The sequence below is a fragment of the Macrotis lagotis genome, chromosome 5 (assembly GCF_037893015.1).
Source record: "Macrotis lagotis isolate mMagLag1 chromosome 5, bilby.v1.9.chrom.fasta, whole genome shotgun sequence".
NCBI classification, from domain to species: domain Eukaryota; kingdom Metazoa; phylum Chordata; class Mammalia; order Peramelemorphia; family Peramelidae; genus Macrotis; species Macrotis lagotis.
In genome coordinates, this window is record NC_133662.1 from 237,792,865 (window position 1) to 237,819,536 (window position 26,672).

Below are 26,672 nucleotides of genomic sequence, written 5' to 3' on the forward strand. Positions count from 1 at the left end.
GAGCTGTGTGCTATTTTCCCCATTTATCAGATGGGGAAACTGAGGCTGAAAGAATACAAATGATCTGTTTAAAGTCACACAGATAGTGAATCTCTGAGGCCGGTAAAAATTCATGCCTTTCTGATTTTAAGTAGAACAACCTATCCATCACCCTAAGCTATCCCCCCAGAGAAGGGAGCTGCCTCCTGTTAAAGCTAGGACTGGGCCTCTCTAGACATGACATTTTCTATCTCAATGAGAAGGAAAGATCATGTGGCTAAGGTTTGGGGATTTTCTATCCTAAAATAAAGTCTGATCATGGTAAGCAAGGTCAGGCAGCAGCTGCTAACCACATTGTTTTCATGTTGGAAAGATAAGTGGGTAGAAGGCAGACAGAACCTTGTCACCCAGAGAGCAACATCACCCATAGGGCAGCTCTGAGGACTTCTGCACAATTTTCTTGTCTATGTTTTCAGGAGCCTGATATGAGGCTCATTTCCAAACTAAAGAATTGGAGGCAACTGTGAAGGGATTCATTACAAGTTCAGCAAGTGACTGATAACTCACGGGATAACATCTCCACCAAGTCCACTCCCTCAGCTTCTTATGAATCAAAGACTGAGGGGTTATGACAAAAAGCACATGTGCTAGACACACCAGGCTTATCTTCTACAAAATGCAATCCATTCTTCACTATGGCCCAGCCAATGCTGCTTGGCTGTTCTTTTATCTCTCTCTCTCTTTCTCTCTCTCTAGCCCTTCCTATGTCTTGTAACCTTTTTAATAAATTTTTGTTTTATTTCCATCCCTGTTTTCCTGAGTCTGAATAATGATTCCTCATAGGCAGAACCAAACCCAAGTAGCCAGCAGTTACATTTTGGTGACCAACAAAGGGAAGGGATTCTCTCTGCCCAGATTGGGAAATTGAATCAAGCTCCATAGGGAAGGTGGAGGGAGAAGGGAAATCTTCCTTTTAGAACTTCAAAACTCAAGCCTATGTCTCAGATGGAATGCGTGATTCATTGCAGGAAGGCACTGTCTTTACTACATAAGCAACAATTTTTCCCCTGGATCTCTTATACCAAATTACAGCTTGGAACACTCTTGGTTCTCCTTAGTGTTCAAGCCACATGAAGCTCTGGTTATAGCTGTATAGCTCCAAGATCTGTAACTGCAGGATGCCAACCAGCTATGCCAGCCAATCATTCCCTGGACCCTACCTCAATGAAGCCCTCACTATAATACATTCATTTCCAAATGTACTCTGAAAGGCCCAGAAGAATCTCATCCTAAATATGATTTGAGAGGGGAATGATGCAGAGGAAGATGAAGAGAATTTGAATGTAACAGAAAGAATTTGGGTGGAGATGTAACTTGACTTGAAGTAGAGAATTATGATTGTAACAGAAACAACTGTAATCTTGGGTAAGGACCCACCCCATTCTTAAAGTACCATTATTTAATGTAAAATTTGTATCCTAATCCCCTCTACCTAGTTCCGGGTCCAGTATAGGGGAAGGGAGTTCACCTTTTGCCCTCTGGATGAGAGACAAGCCATAAAAAACTGGGTTGGACCCTGGTTCAGGGCTGGCTCAAACTTCTCTGACCATGGCCCAGCCTGCTTGGCTGTTCTTTTATCTCTCTCTCTCTCTCTCTCTCTCTCTCTCTCTCGCCTTTCCTATGTCTTGTAACCTTTTAAATAAATTTTTGTTTTATTTCAAAAAAAAATCCATTTCCATACAAGAAAACTTTTGCATATAAGGAATGTTATAATTCTTTCCAAATCATGATCCTTAACTAAACAAAGTGAATGTTGACACACTGTTCACAACTTAGTAATAAACACAGCTCTAAGATTGTAAAGAGAAAGGTCTCATTAGGACAATGATTTTGATTCTCTACCTATTGCTGGAAAGATATTGGCCAATTTTCTCTTGGTTGTTCCAGAGCAGACGGTGCAGAGCCAGGACATTGCCATCACTGATGAAGGAAAGGCTGTGGTTTATGGCATCACTTACAGGGCAATCAGATGCGATGTCAAGGAAAAATCTACCAAAATAAAAAATTGGCAAAATTTTCAAAATTTTACAAGTACGTGTTTGTTAAACATTTATATTGAATTTATAATATACCATGTCCACACACTACAAGAAAGTTATGGTATTATCCCTAAACATCCTAGGTTCATAAATGTGCTTTTCAAAATCAAATGTTCAGAATGAAGAGAGGAGATATTTCAGTTTAACATTAGACTTTAGCAGAGGTACAAGGAAAAATGAGCTTATACAGTTTTCGAGGTGTAAAAAAGACTACCCATCAATTGGGGAATGGTTAAACAAGTTATGGTTTATGATTGTGATGGGATTGTGCTAAAAGAATGACTATGCAGGACGTTTTCAGAAAAACTGTGAAGACATGCATGAGCTGATGCAAACTAAGTGAGCAGAACCAGGGGAATGTTGTGCACAGTAGGAGTAATGTTAGAACAACTGAAAAAGACTAAGCTAATTGGATCAAGATATTGATTCAAGATGATTCCTCCAGAGGAGTCTGATGAATTCTGAATGCAGATTGAAGCATTCTTTTAAAATTTCATTATTTCCCTTTTTTTTGTTCTGTGTTTTTTTGTTTTTGTTTTTTTGTTTTTTAGGTTTTTGCAAGGTAAACAGGGTTAAGTGGCTTGTCCAAGGCCACACAGCTAGGTAATTATTAAGTGTCTGAGACCAGATTCAAATCCAGGTACTCCTGACTCCAGGGCCAGTGCTTTATCCACTACACCACCTAGCTGCCCCAATGCTCTGTGTTTCCTTTTGCAACATGGATAATGTATGATCCCATATGTATAATGAATACCAAATTGCTTGCCTTCTCAAGAAAAGGGGAGAGGGATGGTGAGAGGGAAAGAATCTGAAACTCAAAATTTTTAAAAAAAGTAATGTTAAGATTACTTTTTACATGTAATTGGGAAATATTTAATGAAATAAATAAAAATAAATTGGGAGAAAAAAAGGCCCAACGTTGTTCCCCACCCCCAAAGTGTAGTTAGTAAATTAAAATTAAGACTAATATTCAATCCAAATATTTTAGTGTCCTGACAGTGAAAAATGAACAAGACTGTACCATCCCTGCCTTCCACTCAAAGAACCAAACAAATGCACATATGCCCCACTCCTTCCACCCCAAGAGAGGAAGAAAGAGCTTCTCAAAGAAAAGGGCTAAGAGTAAGAGAGGGAGAAGGTGTTCTGGAGCAGGGTTCTGACTGCCGGGGTCCAGGATGCCCCCAGAAGGACAGTCCCTCCAGGAATGAAGCCTGGTACCCCTTTTGCAACTGAGAGTCTTGGAGAGTGTCATGGAGCACCGAGAAGTTAAGAGATTTGCCCAGAGACACCAACCAGGGTGTGCCAGAGAAGATGAGATTCAGGTCCAAGTCCCTCTAAATGGAATGGGGGCTCCACACACTATACAAGGGTCTCTCGTACAAACAAATGAACAAATGAGTGAATGACAACAAGCATACAAATACAGCCTTTCCACTTGGTTTAAAAATATTCCTAAGAGGAGCTGGGCAGGATCCAGACAATCAGCAGCTTACCTCCGCGCCACATCAAAGTTTCTTTTCACAAATTCGTTAAAAGGCCTCATATACTCTTCTTTTGTGAAGAGGACGTGATTGGCGATGCTCTGAAGTATCTAAACACAAAAAGATCACCAAATAATGTGAACCCCATCAAAGCAGCACATTTCCCTTTATAAAATTCTCACTAACTGTAGTTCTTTTTTACATGATCAGAAATTTTGATTGATTTCTTCCATTTCATTAGATGAACTAGGTCTGTTTTCTTCCCACAAGTAACTGAGTATATCAGATAGCACAGTGTGTATAACACAAGCATCTTTTGAGGCAAAATCCCTGAGAGTCTACCTGCTTTTTCATTCACTGGCTACATCCTCGTATCATTAAACAAAAAGTATTTGTGTAGAACAAAGTGCTTAAGAGGGAGTCTCACAATGAGGAACCCCCTTGAATATCAGACATGATCAAATATGCAATAAATTAAAGGAAAACAACAGAAAATTAAGTAATATATTTTCAATATTTAAAAGACAGTCCAGTTCTGAGAATGAAAACCTCATAAATTAGCTAGGGACTAAGAAAAGGATCCTCCAGGGAAGATAACCCAACACCAATCACCTTTGACATCAGCTTCAACCCCCTTTCAATTCTGGGGAGAGGTTTTCTCTCTAAAATTCCTGCCTCGTAGGGAGAGACCACAGCAGGGTTGATGAATCTCAGGAACATTGCACTGCCCACAGCCCCGATGCTGTTCTGGGGAAACCTCTGGCTAACCACCTAAAACCAAAGAGGTGAGAGTGATTAGTGCAAGACTTCAATTCAAGGAAGAAGGGGGCAAAGGGAACCTCAGCTCCCTGGGCTCTCATTCCTCCAGTCGCCCATCCACACAACAGGCCTGAGAAGTCCTTTCCAGAGGACAGGAAGCAACATTCACATTCAGGTCTTGACTTGCACAAATAAGATGCAAAAGAAAATAGGTCATTGACATGAATTAAGCAGAAGAGTCCTGAAAAGAGATCTTAATTTCAAAGCCATCAAGCGTACAAAGTCACTGCTGTGGACTAGAGCCCCCTCAGCTAGGTCCTAGCTCACATCAAATCCCAGAGAAAGCTGGTGGCATGCGAGGCCAGACTCTCCACTTGATGCTTCAGCACAAGTCCTGACCGAGTCAGGAAGCACCCTCAGCTGGCTGGTGGCCTCGCTCTCTGGCTCAGTTACCCCACATAAAAAGAAGGAATTCAATCTGAGGGAAGCCGGGCATTTCTCCTCCCCCAATGCTTTACAATCTCCAGAGGCAGAGTGGGGGTGGTGTTCTAGAGAAGCCATGGAAGAGGGGTCATTCCTGGGGATCTGAAGGAAAAAGGGAAGAGAAGGCAAACTGCTAGCTCCTTTGAGAATTCCTCCCTAGTTTTAAAATGGACTTTCCCCTCCATTTACTTCTCTTTAAACTTTATACCCTCAAAATGAAAAGATAAAAGAGGAAAAACCTCTTGACTGGCCTGTTTATTACAAAGCTATCTCTTCATACAAAGCTCTTTAATACATGAAACTGTGTTATTGTTATTAAGTTATCAGTTGGGGGACCCCTTGGACATGGTTTTGTTTCACCCTGGAGTGCTCACTGTGGCTGTAGTGGGTATGAGAATGAATCTTCAGTTAGATATTAGGAGTGGATGAGAAAATTGGGTTTGGTAGAGAGAATTTATTTGGACAAACTTGTTTTGAACAGAGGCTTTGCTGGGTAAATCTATTCTTGGGCTCCTGAGACTCAAGACTGGACAGAATGCTGATCCAAAGAGCATCTTCTTTCAACTAGATTACAGCTCAAACTGAATTCATTGAAAAGTTTGAGGTGTGGAATAGAAGTCCCCTGAGGGCAAGAGTCATTTAAGGAAGTAGCCCCAGTGTCTGGCAGTAAGGGGACATTTGATCAGTGCTCACTGAGCAACTGATTCTGAACTATTCTATTTTCAAGCCCAGCCTTCCTGTCTGAGGTATAACAAAAGAAGTCCCTCATTTGTTGCCACTGGCTAGAACGTGGAGCCTCCTGAGAACTTGGGTACAAGTGGCAGCCATGGAGAGGGTCTCTGAAATCGTTTTCAAAGCAGCGCCACTTCCAACTCCTAGGAGCACTGAGTTTTCAAATGTGACAGATCTTTAAACCAGAGGTTTCCTTTGCATGCTACTTACCCCCACAAGCTTATGAATAAAATTCTCCATGCCTTCTGGCTTCTTGAATGAATCCTGAGAGCTAGCCCCTGCCTCCCATTCCCCAGCACCATTTCCTCCACCTGGTTCAAACAGTCTAACAGCACCAGCCCTTCAGACTCTGAGGCCCAGGGATGTCTCATTGGGAGGTTGTTTTCAGGTATCATCACGCATTCATTCCCCGAGAGGATGAGCAAATCACCTCTGGAACCAGGAAGTGGCAAGAACGCACATGACCCCCTCATTTCCCTGCACAAGAAATTCTCTAAGAGCGCCCTTAGGAAAGCATCATTTCCATCTCCTCTGCCAAAAGGAATGTTGCACAAATATTCAAGAACAACAAAAGTAGCAGAATTAAAAAAAAACAAACAAGAAAACTTAAATCCATACAAATTATACATAAAATGTCCCCTTCCCTTTGTATAAGCAACTTTTTGGTTTCACGTTAGCCAAGATCCAATTGCTCCTTTATTTCAGATATAAATTATAACCATTAATTTAAACACAATCAAGAGACAGCTCCAGCAGTGGGGCTCCCACACATGTGAGTGCACAGCCATGTAACGGTGGCACTTCCAGTTAATATTCAAAAGAAACAAAATATATTTTTCATAACAATGAATGATTATATTTCCAGAGGCCTGAAGAAGCCCCCCCCCCCCACATGGTGACCAGCTCCCCCAGGGATACTCAGGCTGTACAGGGACAACACCTTCTTGGCTTATTCTGCCATGTCCTCTGAACCATGATGGGGTTCCCGCTGGATGGTCCCACTTACTTTGTCTAGGATTCCATGATGCCCCATGGCACCTGTACTGGTGTAGAAAAGGCATGCCAATGTTTCATGTTATCCACAAACTTTTAAAATATCATTTGGAAAGTACCACAGGAACGGCAGGAATGGCAGCAATGTTTCAGAGAAGAGTTGAGCAAATTCAGAAAAAAACTACAATGAAGATAGTCAAGAGAGCTAAGAAACATGCTCCAGAAAGATGGGGGGTTGGGTCAGGTTCAATAAATATACCTCGGTGGAACAAGGGTACCAGTCAGCACAACACTAAGCAAAAGGCTTAGATACAGAGTTAACTCATTTGTGCTGAGGATGAAGGATAAGGTATTAGAAAGAAATGTGTAATCAAAGAGTAGAGAGGTATCATCTTCTACTTGCTATTAGCAGGTTTCATTAGTATTGCAAAGCCAAGAAGAAACCCTTGAGTGGACATGCTTGACAGTGTAGCCATTCTATAAACCATAGTTTTAGTCCTCAAAATTTAAAAAGGAAATTAATTATTATATGTAGCACTATATCCTAAGGCAATTTGTTTTTTAAATTAACTATTTAAAAGTTGTGGAAGTTGTTCATAAAATGAAGTATTTCTCTAGAAATGATTTACTTTCCCTTATATTTTATCCCTCATAATTACTATAATTGTAAAACTGATTTTTAAACAAAGTAAGTAATATCTTTATATAGAGAGTCTATGGCCTTAGGGAAGGCTAGGTGGCATAGTGGATAGAGCACCGGCCCTGGAGTCAGGAGTACCTGGGTTCAAATCCAGTCTCAGACATTTAATAATGACCTAGCTGTGTGGCCTTGGGCAAGCCACTTAACCCCATTTGCCTTACAAAAAAACAAAAACCTAAAAAAAGTTAAAAAACCAAATATGGCCTTAGACACTTATCAGCTGTTGTGACCCTGGTCATTTAACCTCTGTCTGTCTCAGTTCCTTCATCTGTAAAATGTTGGTAATAACTGGACCTAACTCCCAGGATTTTGTGAGAATCAAAAGAGATAATACTTATCAAACACTACATAAATGCTAGTTATTGTTATTATCATTAATTTTGGCAAAATAAGTCATAAATGTACTTTGGTAAATTGACTAGACAAAAGGAAAATGTGCAGAGATTGGCCAACAAATTGGGTAAATCTTGTCCAGAAAACCCCATTTTCCAGATCTGAGACCCAGCAAGTCAGCTGGGCCTGGGTGCAGCATAAAAGCAATCCAGTGCACTCCCCTTCTGGATGATCTCCCACTCTGGTCTTGTTTCTGACCAGCGTCAGGTGCTTTCTGAACTGGGCAAACACCTGCGTTCTGGATCTGAAGCCCTGCCACGACTCCAATGCATCTCACTGCTGTCAGTACCCCTCACTTGTGGGCCCAAGGGCTCGAGATCCCTCCTAGCTTGAGAGCCATTTCCCTCAACTTTGAACTTAAACTTCTTTGATTCGTAACTCTTGTCTCCAGCTTGCTCTGTTTGACTCTGACCATCCAGTTAAAGGCTGGTTTGGTCCCGTTGACAACATTTAGAAAGGGAAGCTTACCTTACTCTTTTCTTCCAATTAAGGGAATTAACCCTTAGATCCTTAAAATTAAGCTTGCATTCATAAGGGGGCAAAAACCCACTCACACTAACTATTTTGAACCAAGAATCAAAAATAAAAACAGATTCAGCACTTCCTAAGGCCTTGAAATTAAGTTTCTTTTGCAATCATTTACCATTAAAAATGATGGTAAAATTAGACCAGGAATAGCCAATGTAAAGAAAAAAACCCCAAATGCCTTTGAGTTAAATCAAGCCAAAGGCATGCAAAGAATGTTTAAATATAACTTAATTCCAGGGTTAATTGAAATGAAAGCTATTTGTGCCAGAATTAGTAGAATGATTTTAAGGTGAGAATTCATTAGGCTGAGGTGAAGATGTTAAAACAGCAGTTTTTGTTTTGCTTTGAAAGAAATGGCTAATAAAAAGGGCTCCAGACTTACTGATTTTTTGTTTTCCTTTTTTTCTTTTACGGTAGCTTTATTCAGTAGAGAGTGGCAAGTTGCCTACAGAACAGAGATGAGCACAAACAAGTCACAGCACCAACTACATACAGCAACAAAAACAGACTTGTACAGAAAATTACACATTTGATGTAACACAAATGGAATGGAAAATGGGATATCAACTCAAATCTGATGATGAAATTTAATACTGGATTTTGTTTATGCTACATTTTTCAATTAAATCCCTAAAGGGAAGGCAAGGAAAATGTTCAGTTTAATCATTTCTACTATTTCTGGCTAGAATACAAGCATCCTTTGATTTACAGCCTCCATTCCCAAAGTCAATAACATAACACATTTGGTTTAGAGTTTCTTCTCCCTTACGTGGTCTTTGTCAGCATGACTAGAAAACCTCTACTTTCTACTCAAAATGGATGAACATCAAATTGCTGCAAGAAATCGTCAATTAAGGTACACAATTCTTCCAGAAAGCTTTGAAAAAGGTATTAATGGGAACCTACAAATATCCAGAGAAGCAAATTCACCAAGAAGAAACAAAATAACCGCTCCTTAGCTCTTGACTTCAGTATCTTCACCACCTCACAATCCTCATCACCTCATTACCACACTTAGATGGACATTTCTACGTAAGATAACATTGGCGTCATTCTCTACTCCCATCTCATCTAATTAGATCACACACACACACACAACACACACACACACACACAACAATGTCCACCTCAGCAGTCTTAAAAAGTTTCTACAATAACACATAACCCAATCCATAATCCAAAAGAATTTCATGCCTGGGAACCCTGGCTACAAGTTAGATGGACTCCAAAGGAGACATTCTCTAGGCTACCCAAGAAACTCATTCACAAAGTGACAGTCATGTTATTTAGAAAATACACTCATCGGCCTTCCCTACCAGTCAACAAAAATTTTCAAAGACACCAAGAACCACTGTCAGAGCTAAAAGGAACAAGTGAATAAAAGAAAATTTCTAAGAATGAAACAAAAAAAAAAAAACCAGAAAAAGAACAGCAGCAGTAGCAGCAGCAGTGGTGGCAGTAGCAATTGGCAGTGGCATGGGGAAAGTTCTTTAAAGGGGGCCCTACTCATCCTGATGCTTGGCTGCTCATCCTGATGCTTAGCAGGGAACACAGGAGATCTGGGCTTTTCAAGGTTTTGTTACTGGTGAAAACTCCCATCCTGCTGGAAAGCGTGAAGGCTGCCAGGTCTAGTCCAGTATGTCACCTCTTACTGGGACTATCCTTCAAATCTTTATAACCCATGCATGGAGTGAAGGCATCCTTAAAGCCTTAGATAGAAACAAGTTTTCACAACTGATAGGACTACTGTGGGTACAGCTATATAGTTGAAAACTGATGAAAAGAAACAGAATGCAAGAATCTCTGAGCTTACAAATTTGGGGGGTCAGAAGGAAATACTGAGGCTTTCCTTAAAAATCATAAAAGCTTTCTCAAAGAGTGCAAAAAGAGACCTTTGTTCAAATCCCTTAAAAGTGAGGGATAAAAAGAGAGCCATATGTTTGCCCTGAGGCAAGCTAGGTGAGGAATCCAGCCTCAGACACCTACAGCTATATGATCCAGCCTCGGGTTCCACGTGAGTAAAATGGGACCAATACCATCAGCCCCAAGAACTCTTCTGAGAACCTGATGAGATGATAGACTTCAAGCCCTTTGAAATGGTGAAGTCCTAACTGGATATGAGCTGCTGTGAGCAGGATGACTGTTATCACTACCTAAGACCTTCAGCCAGGCCACTGGGGATGATCCCAGTCTTAATGCATTCACATTCACTCACAAGGAGATAAATCCCAGTCTCCAGACATCTCGGAACCACCTTTGAGATGAACTCAACAAACCTATCCCATAGGAATATGGACAGGTTATAATGTGGACAGCCCAATGAGCCAGCCCATCTATATAGTACATGCATCTTGGTCAGACATTGCAGATGAATTATGAACTGGGTCCAGAATTAAAGAGGGAACAGAAGAGTTTGCATTGGGTATACTTCCTACTTCTTTTCCTGATTCCCTTCTTCTCCCTAAAATAAAAGATGTATTTTATTATCACCAATTTTCCTCCTCCTGGTAATACTTTATGACTGCAAAGAATGAAAGACCTCATATTCAAAAATGAAAGCTGAAGGTCACCCAAAACCCAGATGGGGGTGCTCCAGGACATTACCAACATAGAATGCACCAGAAAAGTATTAGGAATGGCATCAAGAACACTCTAAAGTGGAAAGGGAAGAAGGTCAATGGTAAAGTAAAAGGAGAACTGACTGAAAGTCTGGTACCCAGCAAAGTCAAGATATCTAGAATAGCATCCACAGTATTTATGGGAGGGCAGAGACTGGAAGATGGATCGTGGCCCACACCTCTGAAATCTGAGATTTACAAGATGAAACCCCAGAGAGGCTGATGAGATCATGCATGTTGATAATGTGCATTTTTGAATTAGGAAAAAGGAATCCTTTAGCAAGGAGACCACTAAGTATCACCCTCTTTCCAGTGCAGTGAAGGACTATGATGTGTGACTATCATTCAACAATGTCCTGAACACAAACTAGAGTTCCTTCCCCTGAGAAAGGAAGGTCCAGATATCTCAAAAGGAAGCACCGAGAGCCTCAAGAGCTGGCCATGGACCTACAGTTCCAACTAAGCACTCTCCTTGATGGTGCCCTTCCTTCTGTTGCTAAACCAATGGATGATCCTCCAACCCAGCTGCGGCCAGAGCCAGAGGAGAGATCAAAGAACATGAGGATTCATATAGACTCATTGTAATTCAAAGGAAGAGACCAGGTCCAGAAAGGTGGAGTTCCTGGCAGTGAACTCTGGGACTGGACCAAGGCAAGAAGCAGGCCTCTGGCCTCCTCTTCCAGGAGACTACCACACTCCCACTGAAGCCCTTTCACTAAGCCCAAGCAGTGTGGGATCCAGCCAGGAGAGGCCACTGTCCTGTGTGGCTTGACAGTTCAATGTCATGGTTCAAGAACCTGATAATGGCATTTTCTGCTGAACCAGTCTGACTCCCCAAGAGTTTCCTTGGGCTTTCTTTCTCTGCAAGAGCAGAAAATCCGCAATAAAGAAAAAGACATTTCTTTCAACGACTGCTATCTACTGGGTATATTTTGAGAAAATTATTTTTACAGACAGAGATGACACATTTTAAAATAGCACATGGGGGCAATAACGCAAACCCCACATGCATCAAAGCCTGAAGCAGCTGCTTACATGGGGGAGTCTCATGCGTGTAGCTAAGCAACTCAAGTGTGCACTGAAGACTACAGGACGGCAGCTTTCTGGGAGGAAGATGAGGCAGGAGCACATGCAAGAGAAGCACCCACTCCCACATGCCCCCAAAACCTGCTTCAGAAAGACAAGGGTCTCTGGAGATCCTAAAGGAATATGGTTCAAGAACGTTCTGAACATGCATCTGGTCCCAGTTCCTGAGGGCCACACACCACCTCTTCCTGGAGAAAAGCCCAGCACAACCAAGATCTCTCTTATTGTGGGAGGGTCTGAGCCCAGAAGAATCTAAACAGGAGGGCTCCTGGAACAAATTCCTCTACGGGAACAGCTAAGGGGGAATAAGTGATGCCTCCTCCAAACCCCCTATAAGAGTAATGCAAAAATCAACCCAGACAACAAACCATCTCCAGTCTACTTTAACACAAGACTAAATCAAATCAGGGAGTGGAGGATTAGGGGATACTGTCTCACAGATGAACAGAAGTTTAAAAACTTTCTCAAATACAGGTCAGAGTAGTTATCCAAATACCATGATTACCCTGGCTATAGGTATCCTTACATCTAATTCTAACTCTACCAGAAACATGGTTTTTAATAGGATACAGGTGATCCAGTCACAACTCAAACCCTCCAAGGTGTTTGCTGAGTCTCCTCCTTCTTCTAACTGATCCCAACAACCTGTCCCCACACAGAGCTGAGCCAAGGCTTAAAGCACCCCTCCCAGCCCTCCATCCATGACCCTGGTCAGAGCGGCTCAGGACGGAAGGCTGCCACCTCCAGTCAAGGCCTACCTGGTACAAGCAGTGGCACACACTGCGGAGCTGAGGGGGGAACTCCGAGGAAGAACTGATGATGGCATGGAAGAACTTCTCAGTCATTTGCAAGAGATTGTGCTGGTTCTCCTCCAGGCTCTCGGTGTGCTCTAATCTGCAGAAGGCGACAAAAGGAAAGCCAAACCAGCTTTTATCTACTAGAGCTGGATGAAGCATTATCCCTCCCTTCCCATGTCTCATACTGGGAGAATCCCATTCCATCTTGGGAATAACCACTCTACTTCTCACATAAAAGAGAAATATAGACGACCTAGAGATAATTGCTGACTACTATCTGTAGTGACCTCTGTAGTCAGTGATGTCTTTTTCCTCTTCTTATTTCTTCCTCCATTTCATTTATTCATTCAACAAATATTTATTGAGACCTCACCATGGGCAAAGGTGCTGTACAGACAATAAGTAATCCGTCTTCTTGAAGGTCATTGACCCAAATCCACTAAATTTAATTTCAGCATTCCTACACCACTCACTTCTAACTCTTCCTTCCCATATCTCTCAAAGTGCACTGTCCAGAAGAAGACATCAAATAACAACTGATTTCCAGACTCCCTCTGGGATCTTCTTGCTAGCAAAGGGGTTTGTGAACTTCTTAAAAACTGACATATTAGTGGAATGGTTAGGACATTTCTTGTTTGAAAACAGGCAGCAAGTCCTATTCCAGTCAAATTCATAGGTCTCAATTATAGGAATTAATGGGCTCATATGCTGGGTGTGGAGGGAAAATTTTGTGGTGGGACTCAGTCTTTAAAGTGGAAAGCTCATCAGAAGGGAAGGCTCTACAGAAGGGAACGACCTACAAAAGTCCAGGGAAGGATGTATGTTAAACATCATTGTACATGAATAACCTATATCAGATCACTTGTTGTCATGGAGGGGGGCAGGGAGGGAAGGTAGAAAATTGAGTAATTCAAAAGCTTACAAAAAGACGAACATCGGGGGTGGCTAGGTGGAGTAGTGGATAAAGCACCGGCCCTGGAGTCAGTTGTACCTGGGTTCAAATCCGGTCTCAGACTTAATAATTACCTAGCTGTGTGGCCTTGGGTAAGCCACTTAACCCTGTTTGCCTTAAAAAAAAAAAAACTAAAAAAAAGACGAACATCGAAACTATTTTTGCATGTAATTGGAAAAAATAAAATAAAATAATAATATTCAAAAAAGAAAGAAATTCCAGGCAAAGACTGTAGATTTAGAATAGGAAGGGATCTGAGAGATTCCTTTCATTTTCAAAACTACACAAATTTTATTAATAATAATTGTTGGAGGGACTGTCCATAACTAGGAACATTTACACACACACACACACACACACACACACACACACACGCTAAATGTGAAATTGGAAAGTCATTTGGAATCCAAACTTTCTGAGCCAGAGATCTCACTGCTGAGTCTATAACCCAAGGAGTTCCAAACAAAAGAGGGTTCCAAGTGGTAAGAGGGCCAGACCTGCCTTAGAAACTGACTATCATGTGACTCTCTGACTCAGTTTCCTTGTGCGCCGACCTCCTGGGGTTGTAGCAAGAATCCAATGAGATCATTGTAAAGGGTGTAGCATAGGGCCTGGCACACTTCCTCTCTCCCATGCATCCATTTACAGCAGCACCAAGCTGGAGGACAATGCAGTGCCCACTGCCTGAGGAAGAGCTAAACAAAGGATCCTGTGTGAAGGCAAGAGACAATGATAACCCCAGAAGAAACCAGGAATGTGAAGAATAGAGAAAAGAACAGGAAAACTTTGATGCAAAATGAAGCTAACTGAAACTCTACAAACAACCCCACAGTCGTGGGTGCCCCAGGCCTAAGTTAGGTCCCAAAGAAGAGATGAGCAACTGGGCCTGGTGCCCCTTTCCCTACAGAACAAAGATCTTAGCTAAATTCTGACCAGATCCTCCCTGTAGAATGAACCCCTGCTTGGGACAAAAGACCAACAATTAATTAATCAAAAACTCTTATTCAAAAACCAAGCCTCACAACAGATATACTGTCCTGTCTCTGTAATCTTTGCCATCAATGAATCTTTTCCAGGATATTTACTCACTGCTTATTCCAGCAGTCAGAATTTGACTTTGTTTTAGGGCTGTGTCTACACGTAATGCTATGGTCATGGAATAGATCCTCAGCCCCTAGATTTAAAGCTGAGGACACTTTGTCCTCACTGGAAGTCATACAAGACTGGAAAGGGGAAGAAAGGGATAAGGGCATTAAAGAATTTAAGCCTAGGAAGCACCATTAATAAAACCAGGGAAATTGGAATGAATAACTAATCAAGGAGCAGATGAAGAGCCTAATATTGAAGAGGGGACTTAAAGAATAGGGAAGATATGGACAGCTAGGTGGTGCAGTGGAAAAAGCACCGGCCCTGGAGTCAGGAGGACCTGAGTTCAAATCTGACCTCAGACACTTAATAATTATGTAGCTGTGTGGCCTTGGGCAAGCCACTGAACCCCACTGCCTAGCAAAAAAAAAAAATAGGGAAGATTAAGAAAGAAAGAATGAACAAACAAACAGGGAAGGTAAGAGATGGACACTTTGTTGTCCAGTTCAAATGACGACTCCTCCAAAAAACCTTTCCCGGTTCCTCCTGCCCAGGGCTCCTTCAACTGACGTATGTGAACTTGTGTGCGTTTGTTTCACTGGTTTTAAAAAAAAAAGATTTAATAATTATGTTTTGATATTATTGATTTCCTTTGTGATCTAATATGTTTTATTTTATTCATTTAAAAACAGGATTGTGAGCAAGACACTGCCCCAGGGATCCAGGACATAGAAAAAGGTGAAGAAGTCTGCCCTGGGATACCTCCAACTCTTCCATTCTCAACACAACGATCCACACTGGCTAATATGAGGGGGATCAAAGAACATTAATTTAAGGATATTCTCAAAAGAATGCACTTCAGAAACAAGGGCAAAATGTCACTAACTACCTGCTGCATCTCACAACTCAGTGATGAAAAGTTCATCCTGTCTTCCTGCCCCCTCATTAAAATGTCAGCATTTTCTTAACTCTTACTGGACCAGCACAATGCTGAGACAGGGAAAGAGCAGACATCTTTTGGGGAGCTGCTCCAACTGATAATGGGAGACAGTTTAAAATGTCTTACTAGGGAGGACATAAGCAAGTAGAATCATTCAAGTTTTCTACCTCTAATTTACCTTAACTCCCAAAGGCAGTTCAGAAGGTTTGCTTGGCCAGATCTAGAGTTCCATAGTGTCTGGTTTACTTTGCTAATCTTTAATTTTAACAGGTTTTATAGAGAAGAAGCAAAAATGTCAAGTTTCGACAGAGAATTTAACCAGTGACAGATGGAATAAAACTAATGATCAGAAGTCTGCAGTGAAGACCAAATGATGATGACCCCTCCCAGTCCTACTGCCTCAGTGGCAAACTCCAAGTAGGGCATGCAGACAGGAGAATATTGCTATTTGATTTAAGAAAAGCTAGCGTGGGGGGCACTCCCTTTCCTTTCAACAGATTTGGGAAGGGTAAGACTCCAACTCTGACATCTTTTTCCAATGGGTTCAAGGTCCCAAACCAAGGTTACCACCACATGTGAAGGTAGTGTCTGGTCAATGAAGCATATGAGGAAAATCAATGCCTCTATTCTATAACACCATCAAGCATGCCAACATCACCTGAATCCTGTCTGAATTCAAACATCAAGGGCCATCCTCATGCTGAGACAGAAGAATGGAAGGGTGCCCTTGGGAACCCCATTAGCAGGTACAAGCTAACCCAGGCACACAAGCCCACCACCTGATGGCCTCCATCCCTTTCCTTAATGTATAGAGAGAGGAGGGTGGGGATGTGAATCACAGGTTCATCCTGTCCTTAAGCTAGCAGAATCCCACCTCCTTTTCCCAAGGTCTTCAGGTAGGCACCTCACTGTCGACTGAATTGAAGTTTCTTACTCTTTCTGCCAATCTCATTCTGTGTTTTGGTGCTCGTGGAAGCCAGTGACTCCTGTCCTCTTGCTCCAGTTTGAGGTGTGCCTTGTCTCAGGCCCCATGACACTCCAGGACAAGAAGAAAACATATTGTTTCCCCTCACTACCACTTCCAGATTTCCTCTGCCATGACTCAGCCCCCTCTCTGGATGATCTCTATACCCTGGCCCTTAGTGATGTCTCTTCACAAGCCTGGCATCATCCTCCTTTCTTTCTCAAAATTCCCTGGACTAGGGTATTTTGTTACACATCATGAAGTCGTCTGAAACGCCCTAGGCCCTCAACCCCAGAGCACCTCCTGAGAGTAGCATCTCTGTTCCATCTCTGATCTGGAACGTTCAAATTCCTCTCTGATCATACTTCTCTCCCTCCCCCACCCCCCACCCCCACTTTCCAGGTCAATAGCTGCTGCTCTGTCCTTCCCCTCCTCCCTTCACATTTTGACTCTTTATGTGATCTGTTCAACTAGCACCTATTTTCTATTCCCAAATGCCTTACTGCCTAGTCTTCAGCGCTTCCATCTGACCAAATCCCAATCATGGGTAACTCCCACTGTGTTCTCTGTTCCTATTCCAATGCTGAAAATTACAAGAAAAAGGCAACTGTGCTAAATGGTTCCACTTGCAAACTCATGCTATCTAATCTTAATGAGACTAAACAAGACTAAACAAGTCTTTTGAGTCTTCTCTGGTTAGCTCCCTAACACACTCCAGGCTCTGTCCTCCAACACTCAACCCCAATCTCTCCTTCTCAGACAAAGACCCTGCCTCCTTCTTCGGAAGAAAACTGAAGTCACCTGGCTCAAACCCCTCCTTCCTTGTTCCATCCCTCAACTGTCAGGTTTCTATCCCTCACTTCCATAGTACTCTCTCCCACCCTCAGAGACCAGGATGGCATTCCCAAAACCCTCTATTTAGACCCTTGGTCCATCCTCTAAGTCTTCTGAGAGCATGGCCCTTGATCATCTCCTCTTTCAATCTCTACTTGCTCTTTCCTGATGCCTACAAACATCACAGTTCTAACCCATCCTTAGAAATCTTTCATTGACCACTGTGGTGGCCCCCACATTTAATGCTTAATTTTCCTTCCTTCCAACTCCTATTGGTTTCTGCTTATCCTTATCATAGGTCTCTTCTCTACCAAACTGGCCACTGGCAATCGGTCACAGACAGTGAAACTCAGACACTGCCTCTCCCTCAGAACTCCCTTAGTGCCGAACTATCTTGGGTCTCCTGCTACACCTCTATAATTGGTCAGTGCATCCCCCTACCCTTTGCCTGCCAGGCCAGCACAAGTCCACAACATCTTGTACACCCATCCATTCGTTCTCTGCCCTCGCCTAGGGCCGCTCTCTGCATTGGCTCGGATACCCGCTGAAGCCTCTCCCTCCTCCACTCCAAACTCAGGCACTTGCACAGATGGTCCCCTGGCTGTGACTAGAATCTGGGGCACTAAGATGCTGTTTCCTGCCCCTGCCTTTTACACCTGTCTGTTGCAGCCACTCTGGCTTTCATGTCATTCTGTCTTGGACTCCATCTCACCCTCGTCAAGCCCTTAGCTGACAGTATATGTGCTCAGTCCACAAATGACTTCCCCCTCCACTGAGACCTGAGGCTGGAGCCAGCTCACAGAAGTCACCTCCCAGCAGGGCCTCATGTGCAGACAAGATCGTGCTAAGAGGAACTGGAGCCTCGCCTCACTACCAACCTGGTGGGATCAACTTCAAAGCTGACATGCTGCCACTCAGAGGATGTGATCACGAATCGCAATAAAGGCTCCAGAAGCTTCTGCAAGTAGGTAGCACCATAGACCTACAAAAAAGGACAAGCAGAAGCCAGTAAGGCGCTGATCCAAGGCAGCTGGGAAAATGGCAAAATGAACCCTCTCCTCCCCGAGCAGGGGTGCGGAAGCTGTGGAGCTCATTTCAGGGCAGAGAGGGAGGTGGGGAAGAGACTCACCTTAAAACAGAAGGTCATGATTTTACTGGCCAAGCTGTTCCCTCGAAAAAGTGTCTGCATGGAGTCTGCCAGCTCAACTTCCTTAGAAAACATGTTCCAAAGCAGCTGGTAGAGTAAGTGTCGGGAATCAAAGAGAGTCACAAGGACTCGCGCGAGTTCATCCTGTAAAAGGTTTTTTAAAAAAGAATAATCACTTCAGTTTCCCTACAAAGGAGAATCAGATCACCTCACAGGCTTGCTGCAGCACTGCCCCACAGCTTGGCACTCCCTCATTAAAGTGCTACGAAGGATTCACGGCTAACAGGTCAAAGCTAAGAGAGATGAAAGGTTCTGGAGGCTGCAACATAAGTCGTGAACTCAAGGGCAGGGGAAGGGGCTGTTTCTGCCAATCTGTGTATTCCCAGAAAAGTGTCTGGAAACAGTAAGTGGCTAATAAAGGTTTACTGACTTGATTGTTTAGGGGCAGAAAACAACCAAATTCAATCAAAAGTAGATGCTACCGGTAGTTCAGAAGCCAGGGAGAGATGCCCCCCCACACACACACACAACTTGCACACCTGGAATCTCTGCTACCAGGTAGTCTGAGGCTCTGGGACCTCTTCAGCGAGGGAGCTCAAATCTAAGATAGAGCTAAAGCCAAATATGCTCTGACACAAATACAGTGATAGAGGGGAGGGGAGGGAGGAAGGTGGGTAAGGGAGAGCTAAGAGAACAGAAGAGGGACTTATGAAAGAGGGACACAAGCTTAAGAGAAATTTTAAAAAACACCTATTTCTGAGGAAATCACACAGAGACCATGATCTGAGACTAAGCTAGATCTAGGTAGATGTGAAAGGCAACCCTAGTTTAGAACATGAAATAACGTAGTAGAAAATGAATTTCTAATAAAAAAATATAGGACCAATTACAAAAGATAAAAATGGTAAATTATTATTACATGAAATTCAAACTTTATCTATCAAAATTAAAACATCTAAGATAAAAGAAGTGGTTGCTTGGGAAAGAATATCAAATATCGTTGATAAAGATTTGGTATGCAAGATATGCAAACAAATAATAAAAATATATATAGGATCGAAAGCCATTAGCCAACAGAAAACTATTCAAAGGATATGAACAATAAGTTCTCAAAAGAATATAAACTATTAATAATGATATGAAAGAATGCTTGAAATCACCAATAAGAGAAATGCAAATCAAAACAACTGTGAGATTTTATCTCACACTTAGCAAACTGGAAAATGTGATAAAAGTTGTAAAAAGCTAATGTATGGAGGGATTGTGGAAAGACAGGAAAATTAATGCATTGCTGAGAGAGATGTGAATTGGTTCAACCATTCTGTAAAGCGATTTGGAATCGTGATAAGAAAGTTACCTAATTTTAAGCCAGAGATTCCACCGTTAGACAAAGAGGTGACTGACAATAAAAAGAACCCCCCAAACACACCAAAATTATTTCTAACAGTACTTCTTTTCTTTTGTTTCAACTTATTTCCAGGATAGCAGTCTTGCTACCTAAGACTTTTTTTTTTAAGGTTTTTGCAAGACCACACAGCTAGGTAATTACTAAGTGTCTGAGGTGGGGTTAAAACCCAGGTACTCCTGACTCCAGGGCGGGTACTCTATCCACTGTGCCACCTAGCCACCCCCCAGCACTTCTTTTCTTGACAGCAAAAAAGTGGAAACAAGTAGACACTCCATGAATGAAAACAACAAAATAAAAGGGGTGTCCAGATATGTCAAGACTTTTATGAAATGATGCCAAGGGAAGGAAGCAAAGAAAGGAAATGATGCACGCAATGACTTACAACCCCACAAAGCAAATGGAAGTGAACACTGAAAAGGTAACGCACAAGCTTGGATACAGAGAAGAGGTAAGAACCAAACAATTAAATTAGTTTTCAAAATAGCCAAAAATGAATTGATCTCATGGCTCAAAAGAACTGCCTTTCTAATCTTCTAAACTAAGTAAAATTGAATCATCTGTTCTGGGCAAGAAGTGTTCTCTCTTTCCAAAAGATTGCCAATAAGAAAAGCATGATAGATTGGAGCTTGAGCAGGTCCAAGTGTAAAAATATGACACTTTTCATTTTAGAAGCAACTTAGTTACTGCACTAAAATTATGTCATTTCAATGACAAGGCAACGAGGTAAAACTTGAAATCATGTTCTGACAGCTGCCTCCTGCCACTTACTGGTGGTATGGTGGTGACCCCCACTGAATGAGCTCTTGTCAGTCCTGCGTGGGGGCAAATTTCTAATGGGCATAGCAATGAACTATGGTGGTCTACCTCCAAACATAAAGGGAGCCACATAATACAACAGGTTGCAAAGTGGTGCATTTTCTGGCCCCAAAACTTGGGGTCACCTTCTACTAAATAAATAAGGAAGGGAAATCTGATAGGAGAGGGAATAGTGACCCCACTGCAATCACAGTTCACTAAAGCATGTTTCTGAATGTGATCTCAAAGAAGTTTTCTTTGAAATTAATGAGGAAGGGGCGGTTAGGTGGCGCAGTGGATAGAGCACCAGCCCTGGAGTCACAAGTACCTGAGTTCAAATCTGGCCTCAGACACTTAATAATTACCTAGCTATGTACAAGCCTTGGGCAAGCCACTTAACTCCATTGCCTTGCAAAAACAAACAAACAAACAAACAAAAAAAAAGAAAATCCCTAATCATAAAAAGAAACAAGAAAAATCTTGATGACCCTAAATATAAATCCGTTTATTAGACAGAAAAGGATCTGAAGAGTAATAACAGAAACAATACTGTGCTGAGAAGCAAAGACTTGATTTTTTGTCTCATCTCTGCCACTGTCTACCTTCATAAACTAGACAATTCGATTAGCTTCTCCTAACCTCAGTTTCCCAAGAGGGCCAGGCTAGAGGATCTCAGAAGGCCCTTCCCGTTTGGAAATTCTTTAAATCTACAATGAACTTACCCACTGAGAACAAGGCACCACATTGGCCAGAGCCATGGCTATGGGGAGCTCTCCTTGGTCGCCCATCATCGTGACCAACTCCACAAGTCTCTCAAACCGATCAGCTAACACAGTTTCCGCAAGTGTGTCAAACTCCGTGCCTTGCTGAAGAATCTTGGTGAGGACTTCCATGAAGGTGGCTCTGGTCTGAAGGTCTTTGTGATACCCCAATCCTAGCACAGTAGAAGCAGCACAAACTTCACTAAAGCAGGCTCAGGAACGTCACGTCTCCTTGCCGTGCCCACCAAGCTTTGCGTTTTGCTCCTTACCTATGGAGTGCATGAGGCCACTGTCGACGTTTGCGTTGAGCAAGTTGGACATCGCAAGTACGGTGCAGTGCCGCAGGGACGCCAGTCTTCGGGACATGCCCCGCTTCCGGCCTCCAATCTGTGCTGTTTCTTCTTCAACCTCACTGCAGTCATTGAGAAGGTTCATAAATAGTGTGAAATACCTGAAAATGAGAAGACCGATCCTTAGACAAGAAAGTCCAAATGAATGATGCTGCCACCTCCTCCAGCTCCAATGATAATCCCTTCCATCTATTTGGTAAATAGCATATGCATCCTCATTTAAGGAACTCCCTGAGGGTAAAGATTTTACTTTTACTTCTCTTTTGTATCCCCAGGTCTTAATATTTAACACATTTGAAGTCCTCGATTGTTTGTTGGTCAACTGATTGCTCATCTAAAATTCTGTTATACTGAATTCAATTTTGTTCTGAGATAACACACTATCTGGGCACCAAATGGAAGTATTTCATAACTAAAAAATTATATTCTCTTCTAATATTATAAATAGTACATTTTAGAAGTAAAATGGATCCAGGTGGAGTCATTCACCCATCTAATAAATGCATCAAGCATTTTTCTAAAATAGCTCAAAAGGGGGGTGGAGCCAAGATGGTGACAAGAAAGGATCAGGTCTTAGGTGCTCTCTGATAAAACTTATAAACTAAGGACTCTAACTAAACTTTCGAGAGACAGAACCCACAAAGGGACCCAGTGAGGCAGTTCTCCTACTCAAAGTAACCTGGAAAAGAGCAGAAAGGCTCTGCTCCCCGGGGTCAGAGGGGCGGCCAGCCAGAGGGGTGGTGCGCCAAAGCAAAAGAACTTCAGCCTCCCGGAGGCAGCCCCAGGGCACTGGGAGCCCCAGCTCACAGTAGCGGGGGAGTCTCCTGAGCTGCACCCCGGGGAGCACCGGGCACAAAGTGGGGGAACAACGGGGGACCTCTGCCAGAGTGAGCACATGGAGCCCAGCCCTCAGGGCACACAGCCAGCAGAGTGGCTACCTCAGCCCAGATCCAGGAACAGAAGCAGGCAGAGCTGGTAAACAGCAGCCCCCAGGGCATGGGCCCATTGAGCTGAGGGAGGGGAGTGAAGAGAGACTGCAGAGCTCTGTCCTCTGCCCCTGGAACAGGACACTGGGGTTCTGACCACATTCAGATCCTGATGCAGTCTAGGCCCTCCCATAGAACAGCAGGGCCCCCCCCCCACCTCAGGACCGTGGCAGAGGGGGGCGCTTCTGGTCATTCACAGACCAGGAGGGAGGACAGAGCCTCATACACTGAGACCCTTGTGGGAGTGTCCCAAAAGCTCAGGAAGCACCCCAAAACCAGGCCCAGGCTGGGAAAATGAGCGAGCAAAGAAATAAGAGGAAGACCATTGAGAAATATTTTGCAAATAAGCCCAAGAAGGATCAAAATACTCAGGCTGAAGATGAGGAAGCACAAGCTCCTGCATCTAAAGACTCAAGAAAAACAGAAATTGGGCTCAGGCTATGACAGAGCTCAAAAAAGACTCTGAAAATCAAATGAGGGAGTTAGAAGAAAAACCGGGAAAAGAAAGGAGAGAGATGCAGAGGAAAAACATGAAAATGAAGTCAGCAGCCTAGTCAAGGAAATCCAAAAAAATGCTGAAGAAAACAGCATGTTAAAAACCAGCTTAGGTCAAATGGATAAAACAGTTCAAAAAGTTATTGAGGAGAAGAATGCTTTAAAAAGCAAAATTGGCCAGATGGAAAAAGAGATAAGAAAACTCTCTGAGGAGAACAAATCATTCAGACAAAGAATAGAATATTCAGGGAGATTGATGAATTTACCAGAAATCAGGAATCAATACTTCAAAACCAAAAAAATGAAAAATTAGAAGAAAATGTGAAATATCTCATTGAAAAAACAACTGATATGGAAAACAGACTTAGGAAAGATAATTTGAAAATTACTGGAATACCTGAAAGTCATGATCAGGAAAAGAGTCTTGACATCATTTTCAAAGAATTACTACAGGAAAATTGCCCTGATATTCTAGAAGCAGAGGGCAAAATAGAAATGGAGAGAATCCACAGATTCCCCCTGAGAAAGAGATCCCAAAAAACCAACCCCTAGGAATATTATAGCCAAGTTCCAGAACTCCCAAGTCAAAGAGAAAGCATTACAAGCAGCCAGAAGAACACAGTTCAAATATTGTGGAGCTGCAGTCAGGATCACACAGGACTTAGCAGCAACTACACTGGAAGCTCGTGGGGCTTGGAATACAATATACTGGAAGGCAAAAGAGCTTAGAATGCAGCCAAGAATGAACTACCCAGCAAGGCTGAATGTCCTCTTCCAGGGAAAAAGATGGACTTTCAATGAACCAGGGGAATTTCAAAGGTTCCTTTTGGAATGGCCAGAGCTGAACAGAAGGTTTGATCTTCAGATACAGGACTCCGGTGAAGCATGGAGATTGGAAGAGAGGGGGGAAATGATGATGAGCTGCATGTATTCCTGCATAGAAAAATGACACTGATAATACTCATATGAATCTTCTCAGTTAATAGAGCAGGTAGAGGTAGCTTTTGTAGTTGAAGCACAGGAGAAAGCTGAATTCTAAGATAAAATATGGTGCAAAAATGGAGTCAATAGAAAAAAAGGGAAATGTAATGGGAGAAAGAAAAAGGAAAGGGGTACTAGGCCAAGATATTTCATATAATAAGATTTTTCTTTATTACAATGGGCTATTGCAATGATATGGAAGGGGGGAGGCAAGGGGGAATGAGGGAACCTTTGCTCTCATCAGAGGTGGCTAGGAGATGAAACAGCAAATATACCCAATGGGGTATAGCCAACTGGAGTAAGAAGGAGGGGGTCAGGGGGAAGGGGTGGGGATGTGAATAAAGGAGGAGAGGATGGACCATGGGGGGGGGGGACAGTGGTCAGATATAACACATTTTCTTTTTTTACTTCTTACAAGGGGCTGGGATTGGAAGACCTGTCCAGGACCATAGGGCCAGGTGGTATGGGGGCTCAGGGCCTCTTGGCCCCAGGATCAGGGACCTGTCTGCTGCACCACTCAGCGACCCTACAGCAGAGTCAGAGTGAAAGGAGAGAGAAAATATAGTACATGGTAGTGGAGAAATAAGAAAGGAGGGAGTTGTGATCAGCAATGGCAACATTGGAAAAATATGGAAGTAACTTTTGCGATTGACCTACCATAAAGAATGTGATCCACCCATGACAGAGTTGTTGGTGTTGGAACAAAGATTGAAGCACATTTTTTATTATTATTATTATTATTATTATTATTATTATTATTATTATTATTATTATTATTATTATTCTTTGGAGGAGGGTGCAGTGCAAATGGGGCTGGGTGGCCTGCCTGGAGACACATGGCAAGGTGATCGTTGGTTGTCTGAGGCCGGAGTTGGACCCAGGTGCTCCAGGCTCAAGGGCCAATGCTCTGTCCTCCACCCAGCCACCCCTACTATTATTACTATTTTATTTTGGGTCTTTTTTTTTCTTCTTTTTGGTTTTTGCAGGGCAGTGGGGATTGGGTGGCTTGCATGTCACACGGCTGGGTGATTGTTGGGTCTACAGGGCTGGATGTGGGCTCGGGTGCTTGTGGCTCCATGGCTGGTGCTTCATCCATTGCGCCACCTGGCCATACCTACAATTATTACTATTATTGTTTTTAATTTTAATTTTTTTCTCTCTCCTTTACTTTATCGTTCAAGCAAGTCTATACTTATGGGGGGAGGGGGTATTTCATTTACTCTTAAACAAGAATATTTTATTAATGTAAAAAAATTTGTACAAAATGAGAATAAAATAAACAAACAGATAAACAAACAAATAAATAAATAAAATAGCTCAAAAGTTGGCATATGGGTTATTTTTGCAGACCTGTACCAAAAGCAGGGCTGTAAACTCAAACTCAAAAACACAACAAAACCCTCAACTATTCATGAGATCAGCCTAGCAATTCATGGAGAAATTCATTATGGATAAAAAACCATCTACAGCCCAGACTAGCACTGCAGTCAGTGTTAGTAAAGCGGTAAAGTGAGTTATGATTTTGATGTATGAATAGGAGAAAGACAATGAAGACAGACAGTAAGTTGGGCCAGAATGAAATAAGAAGAAAGAGTAGTAAGTCAGACTGTGGTTGGGAAATTGCATGATGCTTTCAAAACTACCTTATTCTCTCACATAAAAGCATATTTTAGACCAAAATATGCTCTCATGATCTTATGAAATTCTGAATGTCAGCATCAGAATATCCCCCTCCAAAAAAAAATCAAGTTGTAGGAGACTTAGGGGCATCTGAGATCCATAGTGGACATATTATAGGCTCCAAATTATTTTCAAGAATCACCTATTCTAGAGGCAAGAAAACTGAATGGAGGAAGTAAATTATTAGAATGGCCATAAGGACTGGAGTTCAAATCCTGATCAGGTTCATAAACTACTCTCATTGGCAGTGGATGCATAGGTGAATCAATTAACATGACTCTCGGGCAAGTTTCTCTACTATATCCAGGCTACCAGCTACCCCAGAGTTCCCCACAATGAAATCCCCACAGCTTCCTGTGCCCAAGAAGCCCCATAAGGACTATAACTGAAAACACACAACTGAGGAAGGAAGCCAGGAATAGAACAGGATGGTGGGATAATAGGCTAAAGGACCAGGGCCCACAAAAAAGAAGGGACCTATAGGAAAGCAACCATCCTTGAGGGGGCCAACTGGCACCGACCCAATGCACAATCAAGAATTCAGTGAGGAGGACAGAAGCATGAGGAAGTAGTCAGCTGCTTCCTAAGTCTACGGCAAAGCAGTCCTCATGTTCAGAGTGTTTCAAGAGACAGTAACATGTTCTT

The 26,672-nt window shown here is 42.5% G+C and overlaps 1 protein-coding gene and 1 long non-coding RNA gene across 22 annotated transcripts in view; one reads left to right on the forward strand and one right to left on the reverse strand.

The window, feature by feature from the left end:
- The window catches only part of LOC141488708 (uncharacterized), a 31,588-nt gene extending 6,637 nt beyond the window's left edge, over nt 1-24,951 (forward strand). The window contains exons 3-6 of one of the 5 annotated variants that reach the window (XR_012468767.1): nt 8,565-9,003; nt 15,379-16,372; nt 17,723-18,974; nt 24,766-24,951. This is a non-coding gene — a long non-coding RNA (uncharacterized LOC141488708). Of the gene's footprint in view, nt 1-8,564; nt 9,004-15,378; nt 19,006-24,765 lie in introns of those variants that run through there. The other 4 variants (XR_012468770.1, XR_012468766.1, XR_012468769.1 and 1 more) reach the window with 4 other exon arrangements.
- The window catches only part of NF1 (neurofibromin 1), a 251,200-nt gene that overhangs the window by 100,464 nt on the left and 124,064 nt on the right, over nt 1-26,672 (reverse strand). For 15 of the 17 annotated variants that reach the window (XM_074189002.1, XM_074189001.1, XM_074188998.1 and 12 more), the window contains 9 exons: nt 21,805-21,986; nt 21,497-21,708; nt 18,554-18,715; nt 18,303-18,406; nt 12,610-12,745; nt 8,530-8,592; nt 4,172-4,330; nt 3,572-3,669; nt 1,882-2,028 (listed from right to left, as the gene is read on the reverse strand). In XM_074189002.1, coding sequence (XP_074045103.1) covers nt 1,882-2,028; nt 3,572-3,669; nt 4,172-4,330; nt 8,530-8,592; nt 12,610-12,745; nt 18,303-18,406; nt 18,554-18,715; nt 21,497-21,708; nt 21,805-21,986 — 1,263 coding nt within the window. The remainder of the gene's footprint in view (nt 1-1,881; nt 2,029-3,571; nt 3,670-4,171; nt 4,331-8,529; nt 8,593-12,609; nt 12,746-18,302; nt 18,407-18,553; nt 18,716-21,496; nt 21,709-21,804; nt 21,987-26,672) is intronic. The other 2 variants (XM_074189003.1, XM_074189000.1) reach the window with 1 other exon arrangement.